Consider the following 25,685-nt stretch of genomic DNA (forward strand, 5'->3'; position numbering starts at 1 on the left):
GGGCAGCCAGAGGGACGAGCTCCGCGCCTCCTCCGAGTCCTGGGCCCTGGGCACCCCCCCACCGGCCCGCTCTGCTCCCCACGGTCTCCCGGGTCCCCTGTCATGCTCAGATCCCCACCCCACCTCCCGCAACTCACTTGTCTCCTCTGGACCCCAGGGACCCACCCCTGGGCTACACCCTCCCCACACCCCAGTCCCTGGGATGTCCAGTGTGGTGGTGGGGAGGGGGTGGTCGGGGTAGGGGGGGGTGATCAAGGTGGGGGTGTGGTCGGGAGGGGATGTGGTCGGGTGGGGGTGATGGGGAGAGGGTGGTCAGGGAGGGGGTGGTCGGGGTGGGGGAGGTCGGGGAAGGGTTGTGGTCGGGGAGGAGGTGTGGTCGGGGAGGGGTGCACTGGGGATGGGTGCCGTCAGGGTGGGGTGAGGCCGGGGTGGGGGAGCCCATACACCGCTAGCTCCCCCGTGATCCCCCACCGGCTTGGGGGGGCGTCCAGGAGCAGGTGGGTGCGGAGCGCGGAAAGCCCGGCCCGGGAGCAGGGAGGCCGGGAGCTGCCCCGGGGCTGCGGGGCTCTGAGGAATGTCTCTGAGCTGAATTAATGCACGAAGGAGTGACTCCAAAGGGACTTTAATGACATCTGCTTTTGAAATGAGGACAGTGAAAGCCACCAGGGCGGGGGCTCGCTGCCCACTGTGGTCCCACTGACGTCCCCACGGCCAGCTCCCTGTCCTCACCGCCTTGGGCGCGATGCGTCGTCTGTCTCAGCCGGGGCTCCAGGGCCTCGGCCGGAAGGGGCCGCACCTGCGTTAGAGACACGCGCATCGAGCCCATGGCTCAGGGCCCCACACCTTCTGGGCCCTCGTGGGTCACTGCACAGGGTGAGCCAGGGTAACAGCGCGTCCCCCCGCCTCCCCGCTCAGGACAGTGGCCCAGGGTCACAGCGCGTCCCCCCACCTGCCCAGGACAGTGGCCCAGGGTCACAGCGCGTCCCCCCCCACCTGCCCAGGACAGTGACCCAGGGTCACAGCGCATCCCCCCCACCTGCTCAGCACCCCCCATCACAGCCAGCAGGACAAGGTGCTAGAACCTGGGAGCAACCAGGAGAAGAAACCCGAAGAAAACCCCAGGACCCTCCCTAACTCCACATCCACCCTTAGGAAGATTCCAGCCTCTGGGGCAACTTTGAAGGGATGGCCGAGCCTCCTAACGACCAAGCCTGTGACGCTGGACTGAGGGGCATGGACACACGGACAGGTGGCTCTCAGAGTCTTTAAATGTAGGCGCTGGCCAGAGCGGAGCCACGGGCGTAGGAGCAGTAGAGCAGAAACAGCGCGACAGACGCCCAGGCACAGAGGTGCACACCTGCAGGGCTCAGGGGCGCCGGCTCCTCCTCCTCCTCGTCCTCGTCCTCGTCCTCGGTGCCCAGCTCCAGCTCCCCAGCGTCATCATACTCCTCCTCCAGGGCCGGGGTCCCGGACACTGTGGGTCCCTCGCCTTGGTCCGCCATGGGGACGGCGCCGATGTCCTCATAAACGCCTTCCGAGGGCAGACTCCCCCACATCCTGGAACCTGCGAAGGCCACAGCTCAGCCGTCCAGCAGACGCACTCTCCCTGCCGCGCCCCCCCGCCGGCCCACAGGTGCCCTGCAGCACCCTGGCCCCTCTGCTGCGGCCGCACACGACGGCGACACGCCAGCACCAGGGCACCAGGGCCACCCGGCTCCAGCCCACGCACCGCACGAGGCATCAGGAGCCCACGGGGCCCCTCAGCAGCTGAGCAGGGACGGAGTCCCCCCACCCTGTAACTCATAGGCCCTAGAGCGGCACCGAGAAGTCACCACACAGTGGGGCCCGCTCGCTGAGTGGGTCCCAGGACAGGAAGGGCCGCGATGGGTTGGGTCTCAGAGCACGCCCCCGCCTCCCCCGCCTCCCCCCAGAGCCCCGTGTCAACCTCCCAGCTACTGCCACCTACCCCTGCGGGCTCTCCTGCCGCGGTACCACTGTACCCCCAGGACCAGGGAGACGGCCAGCAGGAGGGTGCCAAGGACAAAGCAAAGCATCATGGGCAGGTTCCCAGCCTTGAGGGCAGGCGGACGGGCCAGGGGGGCTCCTGTGGGGACAGTGACAGGCGGGGTCTCCCCTGTGCGCCCGTGTGCCTGGGGTATTGTGACCTTGGGCCTGGACCACCAGAGGTGCTCAGGGTGGGTGAGGCCCCCAAAGGACAGACGGGCCTTGCGCTCCTCCCCCAGAGGTGGCCCTGAGGTCACGGGGCAGAGGTCAGGAGGGAGCGGCAGGGGAGGGTGGGGGCCAGGAGGAAGGCCACACTGTTCCCGGGTCAGAACCCCCAGCTGGTACAAGAGTGACCCCAGAGAAGGGGCTGGGAGGGCCTGAGCCACGGCCCGGGCATCCCGAGGGGCTGACAGGGGCCTCGGCGCCCACGGGAGACTCCCTGGCGCCCCTGTGAGCCGACGCAGGGCCCCAGGCGGGGCCACACAGGAGGGCGTGAGCCAAGCCCTAGCGAGAGCAGCCTACCTGGTGTGTGCGCCAGAGCGGGCGGCAGGGCCGGGGGTCCCCTGTCACCTGCAAGAGAAGGGGAGTGGCCTGAGGCGAGGGGAGCAGCGCAGGCCCCAGCCGGACCTCGCAGCCCAAGCCCAATGCACACAGGACAACCACCGGGGCAGCCCCCAGTGGGCACCCCTCCCGGCGGCCACCCCAGCCCCCAGCCAACCTGCCACCACCTGTCCCGCCGCCACCCACTCACGGGAGCAGCGCACGCCCGCGTCCTCCTTGTGGCCGCAGTCTCCGAGTCCCCAGGGCTCCGCAGGGCAGCTCCACAGGGATGTCTCGCTGCCCCGGCACCCCACCTCGTCCAGCCACACAGGCCCCGAGCCCGGCCCAAAGGCAGCCCCCATGGGCGCATCCATGGCCGGCCCGCAGCCCAGCTGGCGGCACACGACCTCCGCGTCTGCCAGGTCCCAGGAATCGTCACACACGGTGCCCCAGGAGCCAGCGTGCCAGAGCTCCACGCGGCCTGAGCAGCCGTCCTCGCCCCCACGCACACGCAGCACGGCCTCCCCTGGGAAAGGGGGCTGTGGTCACCGCAGGGTGGGACCAAGGTGAGGAGCGGACGGGGGGGTGGGCAGAGGGGTACCTGGGCAGCTGTGGGTGGACGAGCAGTTGAGGGGCTCCCCGGAATCCTGCGTCATCTTCTCTGACACTCCTGTAGGATTACACAGTCACCATCCCATGTAAATGCCCTGGGAGGCTTCCGAATGAAGTTTGTAGAGCCCAAGGGACCCTCCCCGGGCCCTGAGTCATGGAGCGAGGGCAGTCCCTGCAGGTGGCTTGTTCCTGGACCTGCAGGGTCCCACCTGCACAGGTGATCCAGGCCTCCTCTCCAGGGGCACAGGACTGCGGGTGCCATGGTGCCGAGGGGCACTGCCACAGCGTAGAGTTTCTCAGCCTGCGGCACTCGATGTTGTCCACCCAGGAGGGGCCCGAGCCAGTGGGGACCGGCCTGTTCTCCAGCCAGCCCTGCTCCCCACAGCCCAGCTGCTTGCAGATGATGGACATGGAGATGTCCTGCAGGGCGTTACTGCACACGGCGCCCCACGTGCCATTGTAGAACACGTCCAGCCACCCAGCACAGCGCTGGGTGCCACCTCGCAGCCTCAGAGCCACTGACTCTGGAAGACAAGAGCACTCAGGCCAGGGGACATCTCTGAAGGCCAAAGTCAGAGTGTCCCAGCACCAAGATCAATGCCACTCAGGGGCATCCGACCCGGGAGCCCCTGCATGAACCTTAAATCAGTCGTGCATCCCCATGACAATGTCCCACCCCAGAGATGCAGGGGGCGCTTAACCTCAGGTGACCAGGGTTAATCCCCAGCTGAAACATCTTAGCAGGTGTCAGTAATTGTCCAGAAATCCATCCTTGGAAACCATTTAAAACACAGAAATAATCCAAGTGCTAAATGAAAAAACTACGCAACCAAGAATTCTTTATCCAGCAAAGCAGTCATCCAAAATACAAGGAGAGATAAAGGGCTTCCAGGACAGACAGAAACTAAAAGAATTTGTGATCACTAAACCAGCCCTGCAAGGAATATTAAAAAGAGATCCTTTAAATTAAGAGAGAGCCCAAGAGTACGACAGACCAGGAAGGAACAGAGACTTTACAGGTAATAATACAGTGACACTAAATTCATAACTTTCAATAGTTACTCTGAACGTCGACAGGCCTAATGCCCCAATCAAAAGACACGGGGGTGTCAGACTGGATTTTTAAAAAGACTCATTGATATGCTGTCAGCAAGAGACTCATTTTATGTTTTTTTTTTTAAGATTTTATTTATTTATGAGTCAGAGAGAGAGAGAGAGGCAGAGAGAGAAGCAGGTTCCATGCAGGGAGCCTGATGTGGGACTCGATCCCAGGACTCCAGGATCACTTGGCGCTAAACCTCTGAGCCATCCAGGCCTCCCAAGAGACTCATTTTAGACTAAAGACACCTCCAGGTCCAAAGTGAGGGAGTGGAAAACCATGTGTCGTGCTAATGGTCCTCAAAAGAAAGTGGGGGTAGCAACCCTCGTATCAGACAAATTAGATTATAAACCAAAGACTGTGATAAGAGATGAAGAACGGCACTATTTCATAATAAAAAGGTCTATCCAACAAGAAGGTCTAAAAATTGTAAATATTTATGCCCCTAACATGGGAGCAGCCAATTACATCAACCTATCAAAAACAAAATTAAAGAAGCACATAGAAGAAAAAGAAGAAGAAGAAGAAGAAGAAGAAGAAGAAGAAGAAGAAGAAGAAGAAAGAAGAAAGAAGAAGATCATCAATAATAATGAAATAACATAAAATAATAATAAAATAGAGGACGTTAACACCACTTTCACTGCAAAGGACAGAAACAGAAGAAACTCCAACCACAGTTCAGGTGTAGTGACCTGAAGGGACCCTTGCACCCCAGTGTTCACAGCAGCCAGGCCCACAATAGCCCAACTGTGGCAAGACCGTTAATCACAGGAAACAAACTGAGGGTCGCTGAGGTCAGGGTGGGGGTCCCTGGGGGGCAGGCAGGAAGGAGGGCGCGGGATGGCATGAGCGCCGGGTGTCATAGGCAACTGATGAATCACTGAACTCTACCTATATGCTAATTAATTGAAAAACCAAATATAGAACAATCCTTGTGTACTAGATGATCAACTTAGCGGTGACTATAAAAAATTTAAAAATTAAAAAAAAAAAACAGGAATGAGCGCAGCATTCCATATTCAGAGACAACATCAGCCCTGGCTGGTCATGGCCCGAACATCATCACGTTACCCTCAAGTGGGGCAACTCCGACCACAGGGAGACGTATTAAGGAGACTACGATATCACCCATAATAAAGCACAGGAAACTCTTCAAAATTATGCAAGTCCATGATACGTCAAAAATACGTCTACAGGATAAGTGGAGAAAGTAGGATACGAATTGCATATGACAGGGTCATAACAAATTAAAATTTAAATAAGCTTTTAAAAGACACTCGAGGGCAGCCCCGGTGGTGCAGCGGTTTGGTGCCGCCCACAGCCAGGGATGTGATCCTGGGGACCCGGGATCGAGTCCCATGTCGGGCTCCCTGCATGGAGCCTGCTTCTCCCTCTGCCTGTGTCTCTGCCTCTTTCTCTCTGTATCTATGAATAAATAAATAAAATCTTAAAAAATATAAAAATAAAAAAATAAAAGACACTCAAAAGGGGATCCCTGGGTGGCTCAGCGGTTTAGCGCCTGCCTTTGGCCCAGGGCGTGATCCCAGGGTCCCGTGATCGAGTCCCATGTCAGGCTCCCTGCATGGAGCCTGTTTCTCCCTCCTCCTGTCTCTCTCTCTCTCTCTCTATCATGAATTTTTAAAAATAAAAAATAAAAATATAAAAAAATAAAAAGACACTCGAAGGAAGTGCATCCATGATAGGTGACCAGAGAGGCCACCAAGATCTCCTGCCTGCACCCACACCCCTGGAATCCAGGTTGGCCCTGGGACGTCAGCCAACTGAGCAAACAGTGTAAGAATGACCACAGCCGTTCTGGGCCTGGGGGGCCCCCGCACCTCGCTGGCCTCTGCTCTCGACTCCGGAGCGCTGCTGCCATGCGGAGTGGCCGCAGCAACAGGGCCCCCCGCCCCCCGCAGCCGAGGCCCCTCAGTCAGCAAGGGAGCACTGCCGCGGGAGCCCGTAAGGCGAGCCGGCCAAGCTGAGAAGGACGTCCAGCAAGAGCGGTGCTGCACCCGGCAAAGCAGTGACGCGCACACCTACGGTCTCCGGAGCCCCTCCCGCGAAAACAATAAATAAAAGCGACAGGGAAGAGCTAAAATAATGAGGCCACGGGTCACGTTGGAAGACACGCGATTGCAACAGAGCCATCCTCTGAGACAAAGCAGAGGAAAACTTTCCTAAAGCAAAACCAGGACTGGAAGGGATGAAAGAAGCCACAGTGAATGCTCGGCTCGGCCGTGGGGAGCAGCCCCAGCAGACCCCGGGGGCTCACACCCCCAGTAAGGCACCACTGTCACCCAAGAAGGCCACACCCCCGCGCGGGCAATGCAGAGAGCCTTCCACAGCATGAGCTAAGACACAAAGACGTTCAAACACCACCTGCAAAGCCCTGGAGAAAGCCCAGCCACACTGAAATAGGGGTCCCAAGAGTTTGAGACAGAGACCCTCCCACTCACTGTGAGGTGAGCCTGTGAGCAGGGGTGACAGACCCCAGGCAGAGCTGATCCAGCCTGCCCCGGCCCCCACCCCCTGCAAGTGAGAGAGCCTAGGAAGAGCTGACCCAGGCCCCCAGCACCTCTGAGCAGACCTGCCCCCCTCAAGGTGTCCCCCCCAGGTAAGAGACCCCAAGCAGGGCTGGCCGGCCCCCGCACCTCCGAGCACACCGGGGACCCGGAGCCCGCGGGACCCCCCCCAGGCCGTGTAAAGGTGCTGGGCCCGCAGCATCGCTGCAGCAGGAGCCCCCAGGCCTGCAGGCGAGGCGGAGCTCCGGGGAGGGACAGCGCGAACCCCCCCCACCGCGGCCCCGGGCACGCTCGACGGGACGGACCTGAGCAGACGACGCCGGCGTCCTCCTTGTGCCCGCAGCCCTGCGCACCCCCGGACGGGCACCGCCACAGCGCGGACTCGCGGCCGCCGCAGCGCAGCTCCCCCATCCAGATGCGGCCCGAGCCGGCCCCGAAGGGCGCGGCCCCCAGGGCGCGGAGGGCGTGGCCGCAGCCCAGCTGCCCGCAGACCACCTGGGCGTCCCGCAGGTCCCAGCCGTCGTCACACACGGTGCCCCACGCGCCCCCGAGCAGCACCTCCACACGCCCCGCGCAGCGGTGGGGCCCCCCCGCCAGCCGCACGCGCCGGCTCCCTGCGGAGAAGCGATTCAGGGCGGGAGGGGGGTCGGGGGCGCCCTGGGTTGGGGTCGGGGGCGCCCTGGGTCAGGGGGGCACCCTGGGTCGGGGAGTGCGCCTTGGGTCGGGGTCGGGGGCGCCCTGGGTCAGGGGGTGCGCCCTGGGTCGGGGTTGGGGGCGCCCTGGGTCAGGGTCAGGGGCGCCCTGGGGCGGGGGCGGGGGCGCCCTGGGACTGGGGGTGTGCCCTGGGTCGGGGTCGGGGGCACCCTGGGTTTGGGGCGGCCTGGGTCGGGCGGGCGGGGGGGCGGGGCCGGGACCCACTCACCCGAGCACACCACGCCCGCGTCCCGGGAGGTGCCCGCGGGCACCAGCGCGGACCTGGACACGTTGCACTGGGTCAGGCGGGTCTCAGTGCCCCGACAGCGCGCGCGGCTCAGCCCCACGGGGAGCGCACGGCTCGGGGGGGGCGCGTCGTAGGCCCGGTGGGCCCGGCCACAGCCCAGCTGCGCACACACCACGGCGGCGGCGCGCAGGTCCCACGCGGCGTCCAGGACGCGGCCCCACGCGCCGTCCAGGGAGACCTCCGCGCGGCCGTCACAGCGGCTGTGTCCGCCCCTGAGGCGCAGAGCGTGCGGGAGACCTGGGGGCATGGAGGCCGCTCGGGGTCGCGGGGGTGGGCACCGGCCTCCCGCGGAAGCCCCAGGGCGCCCGCGCCCACTCACCTGAGCACACTGCGGCCGCCGTGCTCCCCGGGGCGCAGGCCCGGTTGCCCAGGGTGCTCACGGGGCAGTGCCACAGGTAAGGCTCTGTGCCCGCGCAGTGGAAGGCGTCAGGCCAGATGCCCACGTCCCCGGCCCCAAAGTGGCCTCCCGGGGGCGTGGCCTCTGCGCTGCCGCAGTTGAGCTGGTGGCACAGGACAGTGGCATCCGCTAAATCCCAGTGGGCGGCGCAGATGGGCGCCCAGGCCCCCTGCACCTGCAGCTCCACGCGCCCCTCACAGCCGCCACTGCCGTTCACCAGCCGGAACTCTGAGGAGCGCAGGGGGTGTCAGCATCCCCGCTGCCCCTCCAGGCCCCGGGTCTTGGTGGTGGCCCCAGAGCTGTGCCTTTCCCTCACCAGCTCCCTGCCCGCAGCCTCGGCGCCTGGTCCCACCTCTGTGCACCTGTGCCTGCCGTCGGGGGGCAGCCTGGGGGCACCATCCTCCCCTCCCCTTCCCTCCACCCGCAGGAACACCCCCCTCTGGGCAGGAGGCTCCCTTAGGAAACCAGCTTAGAGCCCGCAGGGGGAGTGAGCACGTGGCTGGCAGGGGAGGGGCAGGGCTGAGCGTCAGGGCCCTCCCGGCCCGCCTCACCTGAGCACCTGAGCCCAGCATCGCGGCGGTGCCCGCACCGGTGCCCAGGCCCCCGAGGGCAGTGGAACAGCAGAGACTCGTTGCCCGCACAACGGAAGGCCTCGGTCCACACGGGCCCGGAGCCCAGGCCGAAGTGCGCGCCGCCGGGAGCCCACACGGCCGAGCCGCACCGCAACTCCCGGCACACCACGTGGGCCGTGGCCTGGTCCAGGTCAGCGTCACAGACGGTGCCCCAGGTCAGGCCCCGCCTCACCTCCAGACGCCCAGCACAGGGGTGCTCGCCACCCTCCAAGCGGGCTTCCACATGTCCTGGGAGGACACACAGCCGCAGGATGAGTGTTCGCAGGGGACACTGCGGACACGTCCCGGACCACGGACCATGGGGCAGACCCCCTGTGAGGGCAGCGGGCCACAAGGCCTGGGAGGGGGTACAGCGGGGGCCCGTGCACCCCGCACCCAGAACGGAGCAGGGGTCCCCGTCACTTCCCGAGGGCAGAGGGCAGAGTCACCTCCTCCAGGCACCCACCTGGAGGTGTCATAGCCTCTGCCCACCCAGGCGGTGGCCTCCAGGCCCCGTGTGCCCCTGCAGGCCAGGCCCAGGCACCCAGGAGGGCGGCCTTCCTGCTTCCCGGGGCTCGGGCAGGACCCAGAAGGGCCACCTCCCTTGGCCACCTGAGACGGGACTGCGAGGAGGCCGGCAACAGTCCCTGACGCGCGCTGCACGGGCAACAGCCCCGGCCCGGGGCCCCTGAGCCAGGGCCGGCACACGCGGGCGCCCACTGGGTGAGGCACCGCCCGGGGCCCCTGTGCTCCCGCCTCGACCTCTGCCCGGGCTTCACGGCTTTCCGGCCTCTCCCCTCTCCCAGGTGCCCGGGGGGACGGCCTCACCTGAACACACCACCTCCGCGTCCTGCTGGAAGTCGCAGCCGCCGCGGAGATTGTTGTTGAGTCTGCAGTTTCGAATGGTGGGCTCGGTGCCCTGGCACGTCATGTACCGGCTGCTGCCAGCCGCGGCCCGTCGGGGGGCCTGCAGCGCCCGCCCGCAGCCCAGCTCCCCGCAGAACACCGTGGCCTCCTCCTCGTGCAGGCCGCACAGGCGGTCCACGCCGTTCACGTTCCTGATCTCGGGGAGCCCGGCGCAGGGGCTGCGGCCCTTGACCAGCCGGATCTCCCGAAAAGTGCCGTCTGGGGAGCACAGGCCATGGGACCGAGGTGGGGACGCTGCCGGCGCTGTGGCCTGCCTCCAGGACCAGCCTGCCCGGGTCCACGACGGTCCCTGCCCCGGGGCCGAGCCTGAGACCAGCCCTGCTCCTTCCAGGGGTCAGCGCAGCGCTGACAGGGGTCCTTCCTGAGCAGTCACAGGGGTCCCTCCGCTCCCAGGGCCCCCCACCCAGAGCGTCCCCGCTCACCGGGGCCTGTGCCTGACTTGGAGACCGTGTGGTGACCCAGGAGCCTGCGTGTTCCGCCAACGGGGCCCCTGAACCCCGGAGTGGGCCGGCTTCAGGCACAGGCTGCTGGGGCACAGGCCCGGAGGCAGTGGGAGACCCTGCAGGGGACCTCCCAGGGAGAGCATCTGCCGGGCCGAGACACCGAAGGCGGAGGGCGCCCGGCCGGCTCTGGGGCACAGGGGGGCACCCGCCCCGCCCGTCTGGTTCCTGCCCCCCACGTTCCGCAATTGCCGTTTCCCGAGTCTGTTCACTCTGCGTCCCCCTGGGAGAGAACAGGCTCAGGCGGCGGCATTTCTGTCGGGTTCCGTCCCAGCCACACCCTCTGCATGAAGAGCACCTCACGAGCAGCATTTGGTGGCTGGGAAGGACAGGAGCCCTAACCGAAGGGCGGAAGGGGTCTGGTCCCCACGGTCCCCCCAGCGGGCCTGTTCCCTGCACGAGCCCTCCTGCGCCCACTTACTCGCGCACAGGGCCACCACCACCCACTCGTGAGGGCAGGCGGTCTGCGTCCAGGCCCCGAGGCTGCAGTCCCAGAAGGAGGGCTCGTCACCCCTGCAGGACACGTTGTGCAGCCGGGGCCGCAGCGTCTCCCCAAGCAGCGGGACGTACTTGGGGGCGCCCACGGCGGGCCCGCAGCCCAGCTGCCTGCACACCACGGATGCCTCCGCCAATGTCCACTCCTGGTTGCACACATGTCCCCACTCCCCGTCGCGTCCGACCAGCACCACTCCATCGCAGGGGCTGTGTCTGTACCCCAGCCGCAGGTGCGGCGGCCCACCTGCAGCAGGACGGAAGGACAGGCCGGCCTCAGAGGCGCGCGCCGGGGTAGAGGCAGGCCCGGCCTGTCCCAGGGCTTGCAGTCCAGAAAGGTGAAGGGTGGGGTCACACAGAGCCCCGCCCTGCAGCCCCTCCGCCCCGTGCACAGCCCCGTCCCCCACAGCCCCTGCTCCGCCAACCCTCTGGGGCCCCTTGATGTGGGTCACCCCCCCAGGCGAGGAAGTCCCCTGGTCCCCCGCTGGCTGGAACTGGGCTGGCCCTTCCCACCACCCTGCTCCACCGCCCGATCACCATCTCCCCGCTTCCTGAAGAGGCCCTGCGGCCCCGACTCACACCTCCCCTCTCTCCGCACCCTGCTCACCCCTACCCACCCACCTGGGCTGCACCTTCCCTTCCACTTCCACTCTCCAAGCCGGCCTCCTCGGGTCTCAGGGTCTCAGCAGCTCCCTAGACCCCAGCCAGCGGGCCCAGTCCACAGGACCACCGAGGTGTCCCTGAACCCCTCCTAGGCCTCTGCCCCCTGGTCTGTCCTGCACCGCCCCTCCCACCTCCATCCTCACAACCCCCCTCCGGGGCTGGTGCTGGAGAAACACAACAGCAGCCACGGAGGAGTCTACATCCCGGCCTGGGCCACCCCACGCCACCTCCAGGGCCCATCCTGGACCCACGGAGGAGACAGGGGCAGACTCCCCACACAGGGCCAGAGGAAGGCATGGCCCTCGACCCGCCCCTCTCGCTGACACCTGAAGGTCTCCACTGATCCCCGGCACCCTCCCCAGAGCCTCCTCATCGCCTTCCCGCCGCGCTTCTCTGGACATAGACGTGCATGGTTGTCTGCATCTTTAAGACGAAACAGGATGCCCTCCAGCTTGCGCACTGCCCACAGATGCCCGCCACCACCGCCCGGGGCGCCCCTGCTCTCCAGCTCTGGGGTCACCTGGGCTGGGCCCTGTATCACCAGCAGTTTCCAGGGCACTGGACACTGCTACCCTCTCCTGTGACCCTGCCCAACACATGCACACATGCACACCCGGGCTCTCACTCTGCCACACCCAGTCCAAGGCCGCGTGCCACTGTGTGCCGTCCCCCCCAGGGGCTGCTCTTTCACTACCAGCCTTTCCGTGCTGTTCCCTCTGGGAGAACAGCTTCCTGCCCACGATTCTGGACCCAGCAGCACCTCACGCCCCTGTGCCCCCCACCTTGCTATTGTAGCTCCCCGGAACTGTGACTTTCTTCCTTGCCCCAGCCTGAGCTGAAGGTCACCCTCACTGCCAGGTACAGCCGGCTTTCCTGCTCCCCGCCAGCCCAGCCCCAGGGACAGGAGATGGAGCAGCCGCTCAGCAGACGCATCAGCATCTCCCGTCCATGGGGGTCACTGGGACCAGACACTAGCCATGTCCCCTCATTCCATCCACTCTCTGACCCAGACCTGCACCCCAGGTTCACCCTGGAGTTAGAGCTGCTCAGTCATTAGAGTAAGCGTCTCCAGAGGTACACGCTTAGGACGCCACAGCTCTCCCGTCCCAGGATGACCCATCCACCTCTGGGCTGAGCAAGAGCCAGAGAGACACCCCAGGGTCCCAGGCTCTACACACCTGCTGCCTTCAGAAGCTCCCGTGGATGAAGGAAGGAAGTACTTACCAATGGGGACTGCCTCGAGAATGAGGAGAAGGGTCCCCAGTCCCAAGGGCCAGAGAACTGCCTTCATGGCCCTGTGATCCCCAGGGCCCAGCCAGCTCCTGCCGCCCAACTGATGCAATGGCAGACAGTACAGTCCAAAATCAGATATACAGAAGTAGGAGCCACCAATGGCCTCCAGGGGCCAATGGGGACAGTGAGGGCCTTTCCAGAATGTACCAAGGGTCTGTCTCCCTATCTCTAAGCAGAGCAACCAATGGCCTTGGCAGCCCTGAGCTTTGCCAGATATCAGGGAGGGGCCCAGGCTGTGGGTTTCCTCCCACACTGGTAACTGCTGACAGGGTAGCTTGACTCAGACCCCACAGTCAGGCAGGTGGGCCAGTCTGCCCACAGCCACAGCAGCAACAAAGCCCTCCACCCAGCCCCAGAGGCTTTGGTTCCCCACCACAGACAGTGACACAGTGACACCAGACTTCTGGGGACCAGCGGGGACTGAGTGGAAGCCCCACAGCACCAGAAAAATGAGACAGGCCAGGGCAGCCTTGAAAGGCCCCTAAAAACTGTCATTGGGGGATCCCTGGGTGGCACAGCAGTTTGGCGCCTGCCTTTGGCCCGGGTTCGATCCTGGAGACCCGGGATCGAATCCCACGTCGGGCTCCCTGCATGGAGCCTGCTTCTCCCTCTGCCTGTGTCTCTGCCTCTCTCTCTCTATCTGTGTGTGACTATCATAAATAAATAAATAAAATCTTTAAAAAAAAAAAAAACTGTCATTGGAACTAAAGCCACAAAAAGGTAGAACCTACACGCTGAACCTAAACAGGGTGACTGCAAGAGTGTCCTAACATCACAGTCCAGAATACGAGTGAAAATCACGCATCATCTGAAAAATCAGGAAAACAACAGATGATCAAATGCAATGAACTGACACAAGATGAAGTTGATCTGGCAAGGACTTTTAAATACCCGTCATAAAAATGCTTCCACAATATATTGCAAACTCTTTTGAAACAAATGGAAAAAATAGAAAATCTCAGCAAAGAAATAGAAGTTATAAAAATGAATTACTGGTGAGGATGTGGAAAAACTGGAACATTCATTGGAAAATGGTGCAGTCACTTTGGAAGACAGTTCGGCAGTTATTCAGTGTTAGACATAGAGGTACTCTGCGACCCGGCAATTCCACTCCTAGTTACGTATCAAAGAGAAATTATTATGTCCACACGAAAACCAGTACATAAACGTTCATAGCAGCAATGTTCATAATAAAAAAAAAACAGAAACAAACTAGATGTACATCAGTTGATGAAAGGATAAACAAAATTTGGTCTATCCACAGCACAGAACGATATTCAGCCACTGAAGGGACAGAGGCTCTGACACCTGCAACAGTGGAATGAACCGTGACAGCATCGTGCTAAGTGAGGGCTGTCAGACACAAGAGACCACCTGTGTGACTCCACTTATATAAAATATCCTGATTGGGCAAATCCATAGACAGAGAAAGTGAATCAGGGGTTGCCAGGAGCTGGAAGGAGGAGAAAATTGGAAGCGACTGCTAATAGGTATGGGGTTTCCTTCGAGAGAGATGAAAATGTTCTGAAATCAGCCAGTGGTGATTGTTGTATAATTCTGAGTATACTAAAAACTACTCGGTGATACACTTTTAAAGGATACATTTGGTGTATGAATTATATTCTCAATAAAGCTGTTATTCTTTTTTTTAAGATTTTATTTATTTATTCATGAGAGACACAGAGAGAGAGGCAGAGGCACAGGCAGAGGCAGAAGCAGGCTCCATGCAGGGAGCCTGACGTGGGACTCGATCCCGGGTCTCCAGGATCACACCCCGGGCTGAAGGCGGTGTTAAACCACTGAGCCACCTGGGCTACCCAAAGCTGTTATTCTTTTAAAGAACCAAATGGAAATTATAGAATTAAAAATATAATAGCTGAAGTTTTTTTAAAACTCACTAAATAGGGACACCTGGGTGGCTCAGTCTGTTAAGCATCTGCCTTCAGCTCAGGTCATGATCTCAGGGTCGGGGATTGAGTCCCACATCGGCTTCCTGCTCAGCAGGGAGTCTGCTTCTGCTTCTCCCTCTGTCCCTCCCCCTACTCTCTTTCAAATAAATAAATAAAACCTTAAAAGAACCCTCACTAAATGGACTCAAGAGTAGAATGGAAATGCCAGAGGTTAGCATCAGTCAAATTGAAGACAAATATATAGAATTTACATAATGTAAACAGCAGAGAAAAAATAGACAAAAAATTAATACTGCCTCAGAGGCCTCTGGGACAATAAGAAAAGAGCTAATATTTCCATCACTGAAGATCTGGAAAGGAAAGGAGAGAAAAGAATGTGAAGAAACAATGGCTGCAAACTTCCCAAGACATAAACTTACAGATACAGGAATCTGAGTAAATTCCAAACAGGGAAAATCCAAAGAAATTCACACCAAACCATATAATAATTAAAATTCTGAAAACCAAAGATTTAAAAAAAAAACTAAAAGCAGCCAAAGAAAAATGACACATTATCTATAAAGGAAAACCAATTTGAATAACAGCAAATTTCTCATCTGAAATGGAGGCCAGCAGGTAACAGGAGACCAGTTTTTAAGTGCTGAAAGAGAAGAGTGTTAAGCCTGCATTCTACATCTGTGAAACCATCCTGCAGAAATTAGGGGAATAAAGACATCCTCAAATGAAGGAAAACAAGAGAACTTCTTGCTAGCAGACATACTGTTACATATGGCTAAAGAAAACCCTCCAAACAGAAAGCAAATGATAAAAACCTGGGACTTTCAGAAAGGAAAGAGGAACAGTGAAATGGTTAAAAGTAGAGGGACCATAATAGACTATCCTTCACTTTGTGAATTTCTTTGATCACATTTTATGTTATAACACTATCCGAAGTGGTGCTCAGTGCGTACAGAGGATAATTCCAGATGGTTCTGTGTTTAAGGTGGAAGGGTAAAAAAAAAAAACAAACTAAATATAAGTAAGGTTTCTATATTTCACTTGAAGTGGTATAATGGCAACACCAGAAGGCTTTAGTATATAAGTATATATACATACATATAATTGTTTATATATATGAAATTGTTAACTGTTATATACATAACATATATAATATAGTATTATATAGTATAATCTTGTATATGTTATATATAAGGTAACCAATAAGAAAATTATACAAAACTCAAAAACACTATAAATACATCAAAACAGAAAGCTGTTAACATAACTCAGAGGGAGAGAAGGAAAAAAAGAAACAGATACATGAGAAACAGGGGGAACAAACAGAAACCAAAATGCAAACAGCAGATATAAGCCCTAACACACTAATAATAATTTAAATGTAAATCTTCTAAATATACAAATTAGAAGACAGATGTTGACAAAGTGAATTTTTAAAAATGATCCAAATATATGCTGTTTTTTTAAAAAAGATATTTTATGTGAGCATTAATCAATAAAAGTGGGAGTGGCTATATTGCTATCAGAGAAAGATTCCAGATAAAAGAAAATTACTAGGAAGAATGGGGAACGTTACATAATAATAAAAAGGATGAACCCACCACAAAGAACAATCCTAAATGTGTATGCACCAAACTACAGAAGTTCAAAATATATGAAGCAAAAATGGATAAAACTGAAAAAAGAAATAGACAAATCCACAATTCTGATTAGAGACTTCAAGATGCCACTCACAGCAATTGACAGAATTACTGGAGAGAAAATCCACAAGGTCTGGAAGAACTGAACACCATCAACCAACAGGATCGAATCCACATTTGCAGAACACTCACACAACAGCAGAGGAATACACATTTGTTTCACACCCACCGGACATTCACCAAAATTGACTATGTCCTAGGTCATAAAACAAACCTTAACAAACTTAAAAGAATTTAAATCATACAGAATATGTTTTCTGACCATAATAGAACCAAACAAGAATTCATTAACAGGAAGACAACAGAAAAATCTGCAAACACTTGAAAATTAAACGTACTTCAAAATAATCCATGGGCCAATGATGAAGTCTCAAAGGAAATTTTAAAAACACAAAGAAGTGAATGAAAATGAAAACTACATGTCAATATTTGTGGGATGCAGCTAAAGTAATGCTAAGAGGGAAGTTCTTAGTGCTTAATACTTACATAACAGGAAAGATCTCAAACCTATAAGCTAAACTGCCATCTCAAAAATCTAAATAAAGCCAAAGTATGCATAAAGAAAGAAATAATAAAGATAAAATCAGAAATTGATGAAGTCAAAAACAGGAAAACAATTTTTAAAAATTAATAAAACAAAAAGCTGGTTTTTTGGAAAGAAAAATAAAATTAACAAAACTCTAGCAAGAACGACAAAAGTTAAAAATGACCCAAATCAATACCTAGAATAGAAAAAGTGATATCTTGAACACCCAACAGCCACTAGAAGGATAACAGGGAGGGGCACCTGGATGGCTCCAAGGTCGAGCATCTGCCTTTGGCCCAGGGCATGATCCTGGGGTCCTGGGATCGAGTCCCACATCAGGCTCCCCAGTGGAAGCCTGCTTCTCCCTCTGTATGTCTTTCTGCCTCTCAGGTCTCTCATTAATAAATAAATAAAATCTTAAAAAAAAATAAAGGGATAAGAGGGAAATCCTATAGACAACTTTATTTTTTTATTTTTTTTTATTGAGTTCAATTTGCCAACATATAGCATAACACCCAATGCTCATCCTGTCTGGTGCCCCCCTCACTGCCCACCACCCAGTCACCCCACCCCCTGCCCACCTCTCCTTCCACTAACCCTTGTTCTTTTCCCAGAGTTAGGAGTCTCTCATGTTCCATCACCCTCACTGGTATTTCCCACTCATTTTCCCTCCTTTCGCCTTTCATCTCTTTCACTATTTTTTATATTCCCCAAATGAATGAGAACATATAATGTTTGTCCTTCTCTGATTGACTTACTTCACTCAGCATCACACCCTCCAGTTCCATCCACGTCAAAGCAAATGGTGGGTTTTTGTCGTTTCTAATGGCTGAGGAATATTCCAGTGTATACACAGACCACAGCTTCTTTATCCATCATCTGTCGGACACTGAGGCTCCTTCTACAGTTTGGCTGTTGTGGACATTGCTGCTAGAAACATTGGGGTACAGGTGTCCCAGCATTTCACTGCATCTGTATCTTTGGGGTAAATCCCCAGCAGTGCAATTGCTGGGTCGTAGGGCAGGTCTATTTCTAACTCTTTGAGGAACCTCCACACAGTTTTCCAGAGTGGCTGCACCAGTTCACATTCCCACCAGCAGTGCAGGAGGCTCCCCTTTCCCCACATCCTCTCCAACATGTGTGGTTTCCCGTCTTGTTAATTTTCCCCATTCTCACTGGTGTGAGGTGGGATCTCAGTGTGGGTTTGATCTGTATTTCCCTGATGGCCAGTGATGCAGAGCATGTTCCCATGTGCTTGTTGGCCATGTGAGGGTCTTCTCTGGAGAAATGATTGTTCATGTCTCTTGCCCATTTCAGGATGGGATTGTTTGTTTCTCTGCTGTTGAGTTTAATAAGTTCTTTATAGATCTTGGATACCAGCCCTTCATCTGATACATCATTTGCAAATATCCTCTCCCATTCTGTGGGTTGTCTTTGAGTTCTGTTGACTGTTTCCTTTGCTGTGCAGAAGCTTCTTATCTTGATGAAGTCCCAATAGTTCATTTTTGCTTTTGTTTCTCTTGCCTTCATGGATGTATCTTGCAAGAAGTTACTGTGGACGAGTTCAAAAAGGGTGTTGCCTGTGTTCTTCTCTAGGATTTTGATGGAATCTTGTCTCACATTTAGATCTTTCATCCATTTTGAGTTTATCTTTGTGTCTGGTGCAAGAGAGTGGTCTAGTTTCATTCTTCTGCATGTGGATGTCCAATTTTCCCAGCACCATTTATTGAAGAGACTGTCTTTCTTCCAGTGGATAGTCTTTCCTGCTTTGTCGAATATTAGTTGACCATAAAGTTCAGGGTTCACTTCTGGGTTCTCTATTCTGTTCCGTTGATCTATGTGTCTGTTTTTGTGCCAGTACCACACTGTCTTGATGACCACAGCTTTGTAGTACAACCTGAAATCTGGCATTGTGATGCCCCCGGCTCTGGTTTTCTTTTTTAATATTCCCCTGGCTATTCGGGGTCTTCTCTGATTCCACACAAATCTTAAGGTGATTTGTTCCAACTCTCTGAAGAAAGTCCACAGTATTTTGATAGGGATTGCTTTGAATGTGTAAATTGCCCTGGATAACAATGACATTTTCACAATATAAATTCTTCTAGGGGATCCCTGGGTGGCGCAGCGGTTTAGCACCTGCCTTTGGCCCAGGGCGCGATCCTGGAGACCCGGGATCGAATCCCACGTCGGGCTCCCAGTGCATGGAGCCTGCTTCTCCTTCTGCCTGTGTCTCTGCCCCTCTCTCTCACTGTGTGCCTATCATAAATAAAAAATAAATAAATAAATAAATAAATAAATAAATTCTTCTAATCCATGAGCATGGAATATTTTTCCATCTCTTTGTGTCTTCCTCAATTTCTTTTAGAAGTGTTCTGTAGTTTTTAGGGTATAGATCTTTACCTCTTTGGTTAGGTTCATTCCTAGGTATCTTATGCTTTTGGGTGCAATTGTAAATGGGATTGACTCCTTAATTTCTCTTTCTTCAGTCTCATTGTTAGTGTATAGAAATGCCACTGGCTTCTGGGCATTGATTTTGTATCCTGCCAGGGATTTTTGTATCCCTGAAAACCCCAAACTACTGAAACTCAGCCTGATGAAAGAGATAACTGCAGAATTGCTGTATGAGTTCTAGCAATCTTAGGGTGGAGGCTTTTGGGTTTTCTATGTACAGTATCATGTCATCTGTGAAGAGGGAGAGTTTGACTTCTTTGCCAATTTGAATGCTTTTTATTTCTTTTTGTTGTCTGATTGCTGAGGCTAGGACTTCTAGTACTATGTTGAATAGCAGTGGTGAGAGTGGACATCCCTGTCTTGTTCCTGATCTGAGGGGAAAGGCTCCCAGTGTTTCCCCATTGAGAGTGATATTTTCTGTGGGCTTTTTGTAGATGGCTTTGAAGATGCTGAGGAATGTTCCCTCTATCCCTACACTCTGAAGAGTTTTGATCAGAAATGGATGCTGTATTTTGTATAGACAACTCTAAACTCATAAAATTGATGGCTTCAAAGAGATGGACCAATTCCCTGAAAACCACAAACTACTGAAACTCAGCCTGATGAAAGAGATAACTAAAACTAGAAAAGAAACTAAGTTTTCGCAAGCAAAATGCTTCTGAATCCAGAGTTCTCACGGTTACAACTGACATTTACAGACCAACAAGGGCAGGAGGCTAAAGGACACACGCAGGGTGGATAAGAGGTGGAGATGTCAGTAAGATCTTGTGTTCAGCTTAACATGGGTACAGATGGCTGCATACGGAAATGTTACATGTGTGTATATTTCTACACAGATGTGTGCATAGATGTGCACGTACACACATGTGTTTCTTTGTTCTGCCAACTGAGAAGGCCTGGAAGCAGTAGTGCCCCAGTAGCAATGAGCACACCCAGTGCCCAGATCTTGGTGTCTAGCATCATCTTCAGTAAAAGGAACCAGGACTCCTGGGAGAAGTGGCTGATTCTAAGACTGGGGTTGGAAACATGTAAGGTGGGTCTGGAGCATCTTGTAATGTCAGAAAGTAAAGAAGTGATCAAAAACAAACCATAAGAGAAAATTGAGAACACTGATGATGAGGTATGCAAAAGGTGCATAGGGCCTGACTGAAGGAGTCCCAAAGACCAAAGCTGGAACAATTTGCACAATGATCAATCCATCAGTCAATATTGGCTTATAACCCAAAGGGTAAAATGCAGATCCATGAGTCATCCTGACATAGGAATGACTGAATAAAGGGAGAGAAGGGACACACTTCCCATGCAGAAGAATTCCAAGTGATTTGTTTACATACTCTGCTTTCAAGGAAGGAGTGCATAAACTCCCGCTCCTTAGGTGTGGGCCTAATGTCTTCCTCAAAGAGTGAAGTATAGAAAGGAGAGATAAATGGAAAAAAACTTGACAAACACAATTCAGCCACGTGATCGAGGTCAACACCAACAATCCTACACCATCTTTTTTTTTTTTTTTTTACACCATCTTGATATGTGTACCCTTGATCATATGGGATGAAAATGGTACTTCACCTCTGTGATCTGCCTCCAAAAAACCTGTAACTATGATCTAATGGGAAGATCATAGAAATTCCTGTGTGAATAAAAGGGGATCTTACAAAATCCCCGAGCATACTCTTTAAAACTGTCAAGGTCACCAAAACCAAGAAAAGGATGAGAAACCACCATGGCCAAGAGGAACCTCAGGAGACACGCCAACTTAATGTAACATGGTGCCCTATATGGGATCCTAAGACCGGGAAAGGACATTAGATAAAAACTAAGGAAATACGAATAAACTATGAACTTTTGTTTATAGTAATATGTCAATATTGGTTCATTAATTGTAGCAAATGTACCATATTAATGTAAGATGTTAAGGATAATAAAGTGTGTGTGGGGTGTCTGTACTAGCTTCTCTATTTTTGTGCAAATCTAAAACTGTTCTAAAAAATAAGGTCTAAAAATTCCCCAAAAAAAGAAATTTCTAGGCCAAGATGTTTCCACTAGAGAATTTTTACCAGATATTTAAAAAAGAATACACCAATTTCACACAATCTCTTCTAAAAATAAAAGGAGATGGAATCCTTCCTAACTCACTTTATAAGACAAGAATTATCCTGAAACTATAACCAGACAAAGAGAGCACTGCAAATGAAAACCACAGACCAATATCTCTCATGACTTCAGATGCAGGATCCTCAACAAAACTTCATCAAACATAAACCAATATATAAAAAAATTAATGCACTATAACTAAGTGGATTTATTCCAGGCATGCAAGACTGGTTCAATATTGAAAATCGATCATCCTGGGCTGCCCGGGCGGCTCAGCGGTTTAGCGCTGCCTTCAGCCCCGGGTGTGATCCTGGGGACCCGGGATCGAGTCCCACATCGGGCTCCCTGCGTGGAGCCTGCTTCTCCCTCCGCCTGTGTCTTGCCTCTCTCTCTGTGTGTGTCTCTCATGAATAAATAAACAAATAAAACCTTAAAAAAAATCGATCCTTGTCATTCATCCCATCAATAGGCAAAAGAGAACAAATCTTATGATCATATTAAATGCACAGAAAAAGCATTTGACAAAATTCACACCCCTTTCAGGATTAATAAAAAACCCTCAGAAAACTAGGAATCTACCAAAATCCTCTGCAATTAACATCATCCTTTCTGATGAAAGGCTGAGCGTCCTCCCCTATGATCGGGAATAGTGCGGGGAGGCCCACTCCTACCACCCGCACTCAACATAGCCCGGGAAGTTCCAGCCAGCCCAGCAAGGCAAGAGAAAGAACTAAAAGTATACATATCAGAAAGAAAGAAATAACAAATATCTCTATTTACAGATGACATAATTATTCATGCATAAAATTCCAAGAAGTCTACAAAAAGAAAAGTCCAAGAAGTAAAAAGTGGATTCAATAAGATCTTAGGACAGAAGATTAAACACAAAAATCAGATGCATTTCTACACTAACAATGAACAGATGGAGCCCTCAATAAAAAAAAAAATCAATATAATTTATAATTTCTTCAAAGAAATGAACTCAACCTAACCCTCAGCTCTTACACAAAAACTGATTCAAAAATAATAATGGGGGGCCCTGGGGAGCTCAGCGATTGAGCATCTCCCTTCTGCTCAGGGCGTGATCTTGGGGGTCCAGGATCGAGTCCCACGTTGGGCTCCCTCCCCGAGAGCCTGCTTCTCCCTCTGCCTGTGTCTCTGCCTCTCTCTCTGTCTCTCATGAATAAATAAAATATATTTTTTTAAATGATGGGCCTAACTATAAAACCTCTAGAAAAAAATTTGACATTCTTAATTTGACATCAAAAGCAAAATTCTACAAAAAGTTAAAGCGGACCTTGTAAAAATTTAAAATTGTGGCTTTGCGAGAGTATCGTGAAAATACTTATACACTAGGAGAAAATATTTCCAAATCACATATTCGACGCAAGACTTGCATTCAAGTATTTTTTTTTAAACTCTAAAGACTCAACATGAAAAAATATTCAATTAGAAAACAGGAACGTGTAGTCATTTCACCAAAGAGCACATACAGACGGGTCATATGAGGACATGAGAAGATGCTCCGCTTCGTTAGCCGTTAAGTACGTGCAAACTGAAAACAAAACAAGTATCACCACGGAACCACCAGAACAGCTCTTTTAAAAATTAGTGGTCAGGGGGATCCCTGGGTGGCTCAGCGGTTTGGCGCCTGCCTTCGGCCCAGGGCGCGATCCTGGAGTCCCGGAACCGAGTCCCACGTCAGGCTCCCGGCATGGAGCCTGCTGCTCCCTCCTCCTGTGTCTCTACCTCTCTCTCTATCACAAATAAATTAAAAAAAAAAAAAGAAACTTTAAAAAAATAAAAATAAAAATTAGTGGTCACCTCGGGTGCCGGCAAGAAGTCAAGAAACTAAGTCACTCCTGCGTGGCCGGTGGCAGGACACACGGCCTTTCCCTCCGACCTGCCAAGCAGACTTGCCACCTGACGCGGCCACTGCAGTGTCGGGCATCGACCCCAGAGCCGCGAAACGTGGCATAGCTGTTGGCCCCCAAGTTGGGTGAACCCCAAGGAAAGTCGGCTGGACGTAAAGGCACCTCAAAAGGGCCCGTGCTGCATGGGCCCACGTGTACGATGTTTCTGAGTTAAGAGCAGAGAGCCTGGGGTAGGGGTGTGGGCCAGAGGGGGGACTGCAGGGCGGCACCAGGGAGACCTGAGATCCCCACGGTGCTCACCTGAGGGTGCACGCATGATGACACCGAGAGTCACGCGGACACACGAGTGAGGACGTGCACAACCGGTGGGATCTGAACGGCGCTGCGGGCCACGGTCTGGAACCGCCGTAAACCACCCCGTGCCCCCCAAGGGCATCCCTGGACGAGCCGGTGGCCACCCCCGAGCTGGCGCAGGCAGGGGCACAGGGTCCAGGCAGGAGCTCGGGCAGCTCGCCGAGGGCTCCCCGCGTGCCCGCGCCGTCCTCACCGCGCCGCACGCACACGTTTCTAGGACATGCACACGAACCTGTGGTGGCGGAAAGCAGGTCAGTGGCCGCGGAGAGGGGGGCGCGGGAGGGGCAGGAAGGAGGAGGCCTCGGGGGCTCGGAAACGCACATCCTGCTCACCCCGTAAGGGTGTCGGGGTGCATGCAGGGGCCGAAGCCCCCCGGGCCGTACACCCCCAGCGTGTGTCATTCACTGTCGTCATTTGTACCTCAATAATGCTGCGCGGTTTTTAAGATCTTATTTATTTATTCGCGAGACACACAGAGAGAGGCAGAGACCCAGGCAGAGGGAGAGGCAGGCTCCACGCAGGGACCTCAGCAAAGTCTAAGGAAGGAAGAAAAATACGCCGAGTTCATGGGTCAGCAGCCTCGGTCTTGCAAAGACATAACATTTCCCCAAATTAACCACTGAAGAGGGGAGCCCTGACCTAACAAAGCGACTCTAAAATTCACGGGGACCCGCCTGGGCAGCGGCGGTCAGCAAGTCGGGCCTGTGCAGGTCTCAGCGCCACCAGCCGCGGGGACAGAAGAGCTTGGCCAGGAGGGGACTCCACTCCCCGCAGGCCTGGCACAGGCGGCAGGAGCCTGCGGGGGTCGTGGGGTGAGGGCGCCCCGGGCTGCCACGGGAGGGGGGCGGGGGGAGGGTGCAGGTGCGGCCCCGGGGCTGGACCTTCCTCGCCTCCATCTCGGGGACAGGAGGCTGCGGCCAGTGTCCCTGCTTAGCCAGGAAAGGAGGAAAGGGGTGGAGCCCCAGCGGCAGGGAGGGGGGGCAGCAGGGGAGCCCCCAGGCCCGCGGCTAGAGGTGAGGCCTGTGCGGGGGGAGCAGGAGGGCGAGCCCCTGAGGCCCTGCCCCTCGGCTCTGGTCCGAGAGGAAGCCTGCCTGGGGGAGGCCGGGGACAGCCAGGGGACCCTGCAGGGACGGGGTGGATGCTGACTCTGGGAGGTGGGGCGGGGCAGGTGCTGGGCACCCCTGAGGTGGGCCGGGGGTCGCGGGTGACCCGAGGATTGGGCAGGAAAGACCCAGATCTTCGCATCCTGCAGTCAGGGCAGAGGCCCCACCCTGGATGTGAGGCTCCCCTGAAGAAAATCTCCAACCCCCCGCGGCAATCAGCAACCCAGCAGGAGCCCAGCAGCCCTGGGCAGGAGGCCATAGCCTGGGGGGGACACGGTCCATGGGGGGGGGACAGGGCCTTCGGGAGCCGCCGGCGGGGGGCCGTGGTGCCAGGCTCCTGAAGGTGGGGGAGGGGTGAGGCCCAGCCTCGCGGCCCACGGAGCCCACATGCCCCCCACAGTGAGGCCCGGGGAGGGGGGGCCGGACTCACGTCCATGCCCCGACAGCCCCTGTCCCTAAATCTACATCCAGAAGCAGCCCCTGACCACCCTGCCCCCCAAGCCTGCCGATTGCACCCGGGGCCCGCGCCCCTTCCCCGGCCGCCCCTGGCCCTCTCTCCCTGGATGCTGTCCCTACTCCAAGTCTACCTGGTTCCGGCACCTGCTGGCCCGAGCACCCGCCACCCCAGCCTGTTCCCTGCAGCCCCCCAGGACCCTGACCGCTGGGGGCAGGACCCAGAGGCCAGAGCCCAGCTCAGCTGAGTGTGAACGAGTCACCACGACGGCCGCAGAATGACCCTGGGGCCCAGGAACACGGGCGACCTGTGCCCACCCGGGCGCCCCGGACATCCGGGTCCAGGGGGCCAGGACCTCGCGTCTGGGAGGCTGGTGGGCTGTGCCCAGGGCCACAGGGCTCCTTCCCTGACGGCACAGGGACCGACAGCACAAGTGGGCAGACAGTGGACCCCACGAGGCAGGGGAGCCCGTCACCCCATGTGGGGTCCTGGACACCTTCCTCTCACCTCCCGGGCCTCTTCACGGCCGGCGAAGGGGCTTCTCTGTCCACCTCGTGTGGCC

The 25,685-nt window shown here is 55.2% G+C and overlaps 1 protein-coding gene across 1 annotated transcript; it reads right to left on the bottom strand.

The window, feature by feature from the left end:
- Window positions 1-1,079: 1,079 nt before the first annotated feature.
- On the bottom strand, window positions 1,080-12,842 carry SCART1 (scavenger receptor family member expressed on T cells 1). Its single transcript, XM_072804763.1, is given in 15 exon segments — window positions 1,080-1,564; window positions 1,967-2,104; window positions 2,527-2,574; window positions 2,756-3,070; window positions 3,146-3,214; window positions 3,385-3,540; window positions 3,543-3,680; window positions 7,086-7,335; window positions 7,337-7,459; window positions 7,695-8,017; window positions 8,100-8,405; window positions 8,729-9,037; window positions 9,617-9,913; window positions 10,637-10,954; window positions 12,595-12,842. Coding segments are annotated over 15 exon segments (3,156 nt in total). The 5' UTR covers window positions 12,662-12,842; the 3' UTR covers window positions 1,080-1,265.
- Window positions 12,843-25,685: the final 12,843 nt, after the last annotated feature.

Source organism: Canis lupus, chromosome 29 (genome assembly GCF_048164855.1).
Source record: "Canis lupus baileyi chromosome 29, mCanLup2.hap1, whole genome shotgun sequence".
Lineage (NCBI taxonomy): Eukaryota > Metazoa > Chordata > Mammalia > Carnivora > Canidae > Canis > Canis lupus.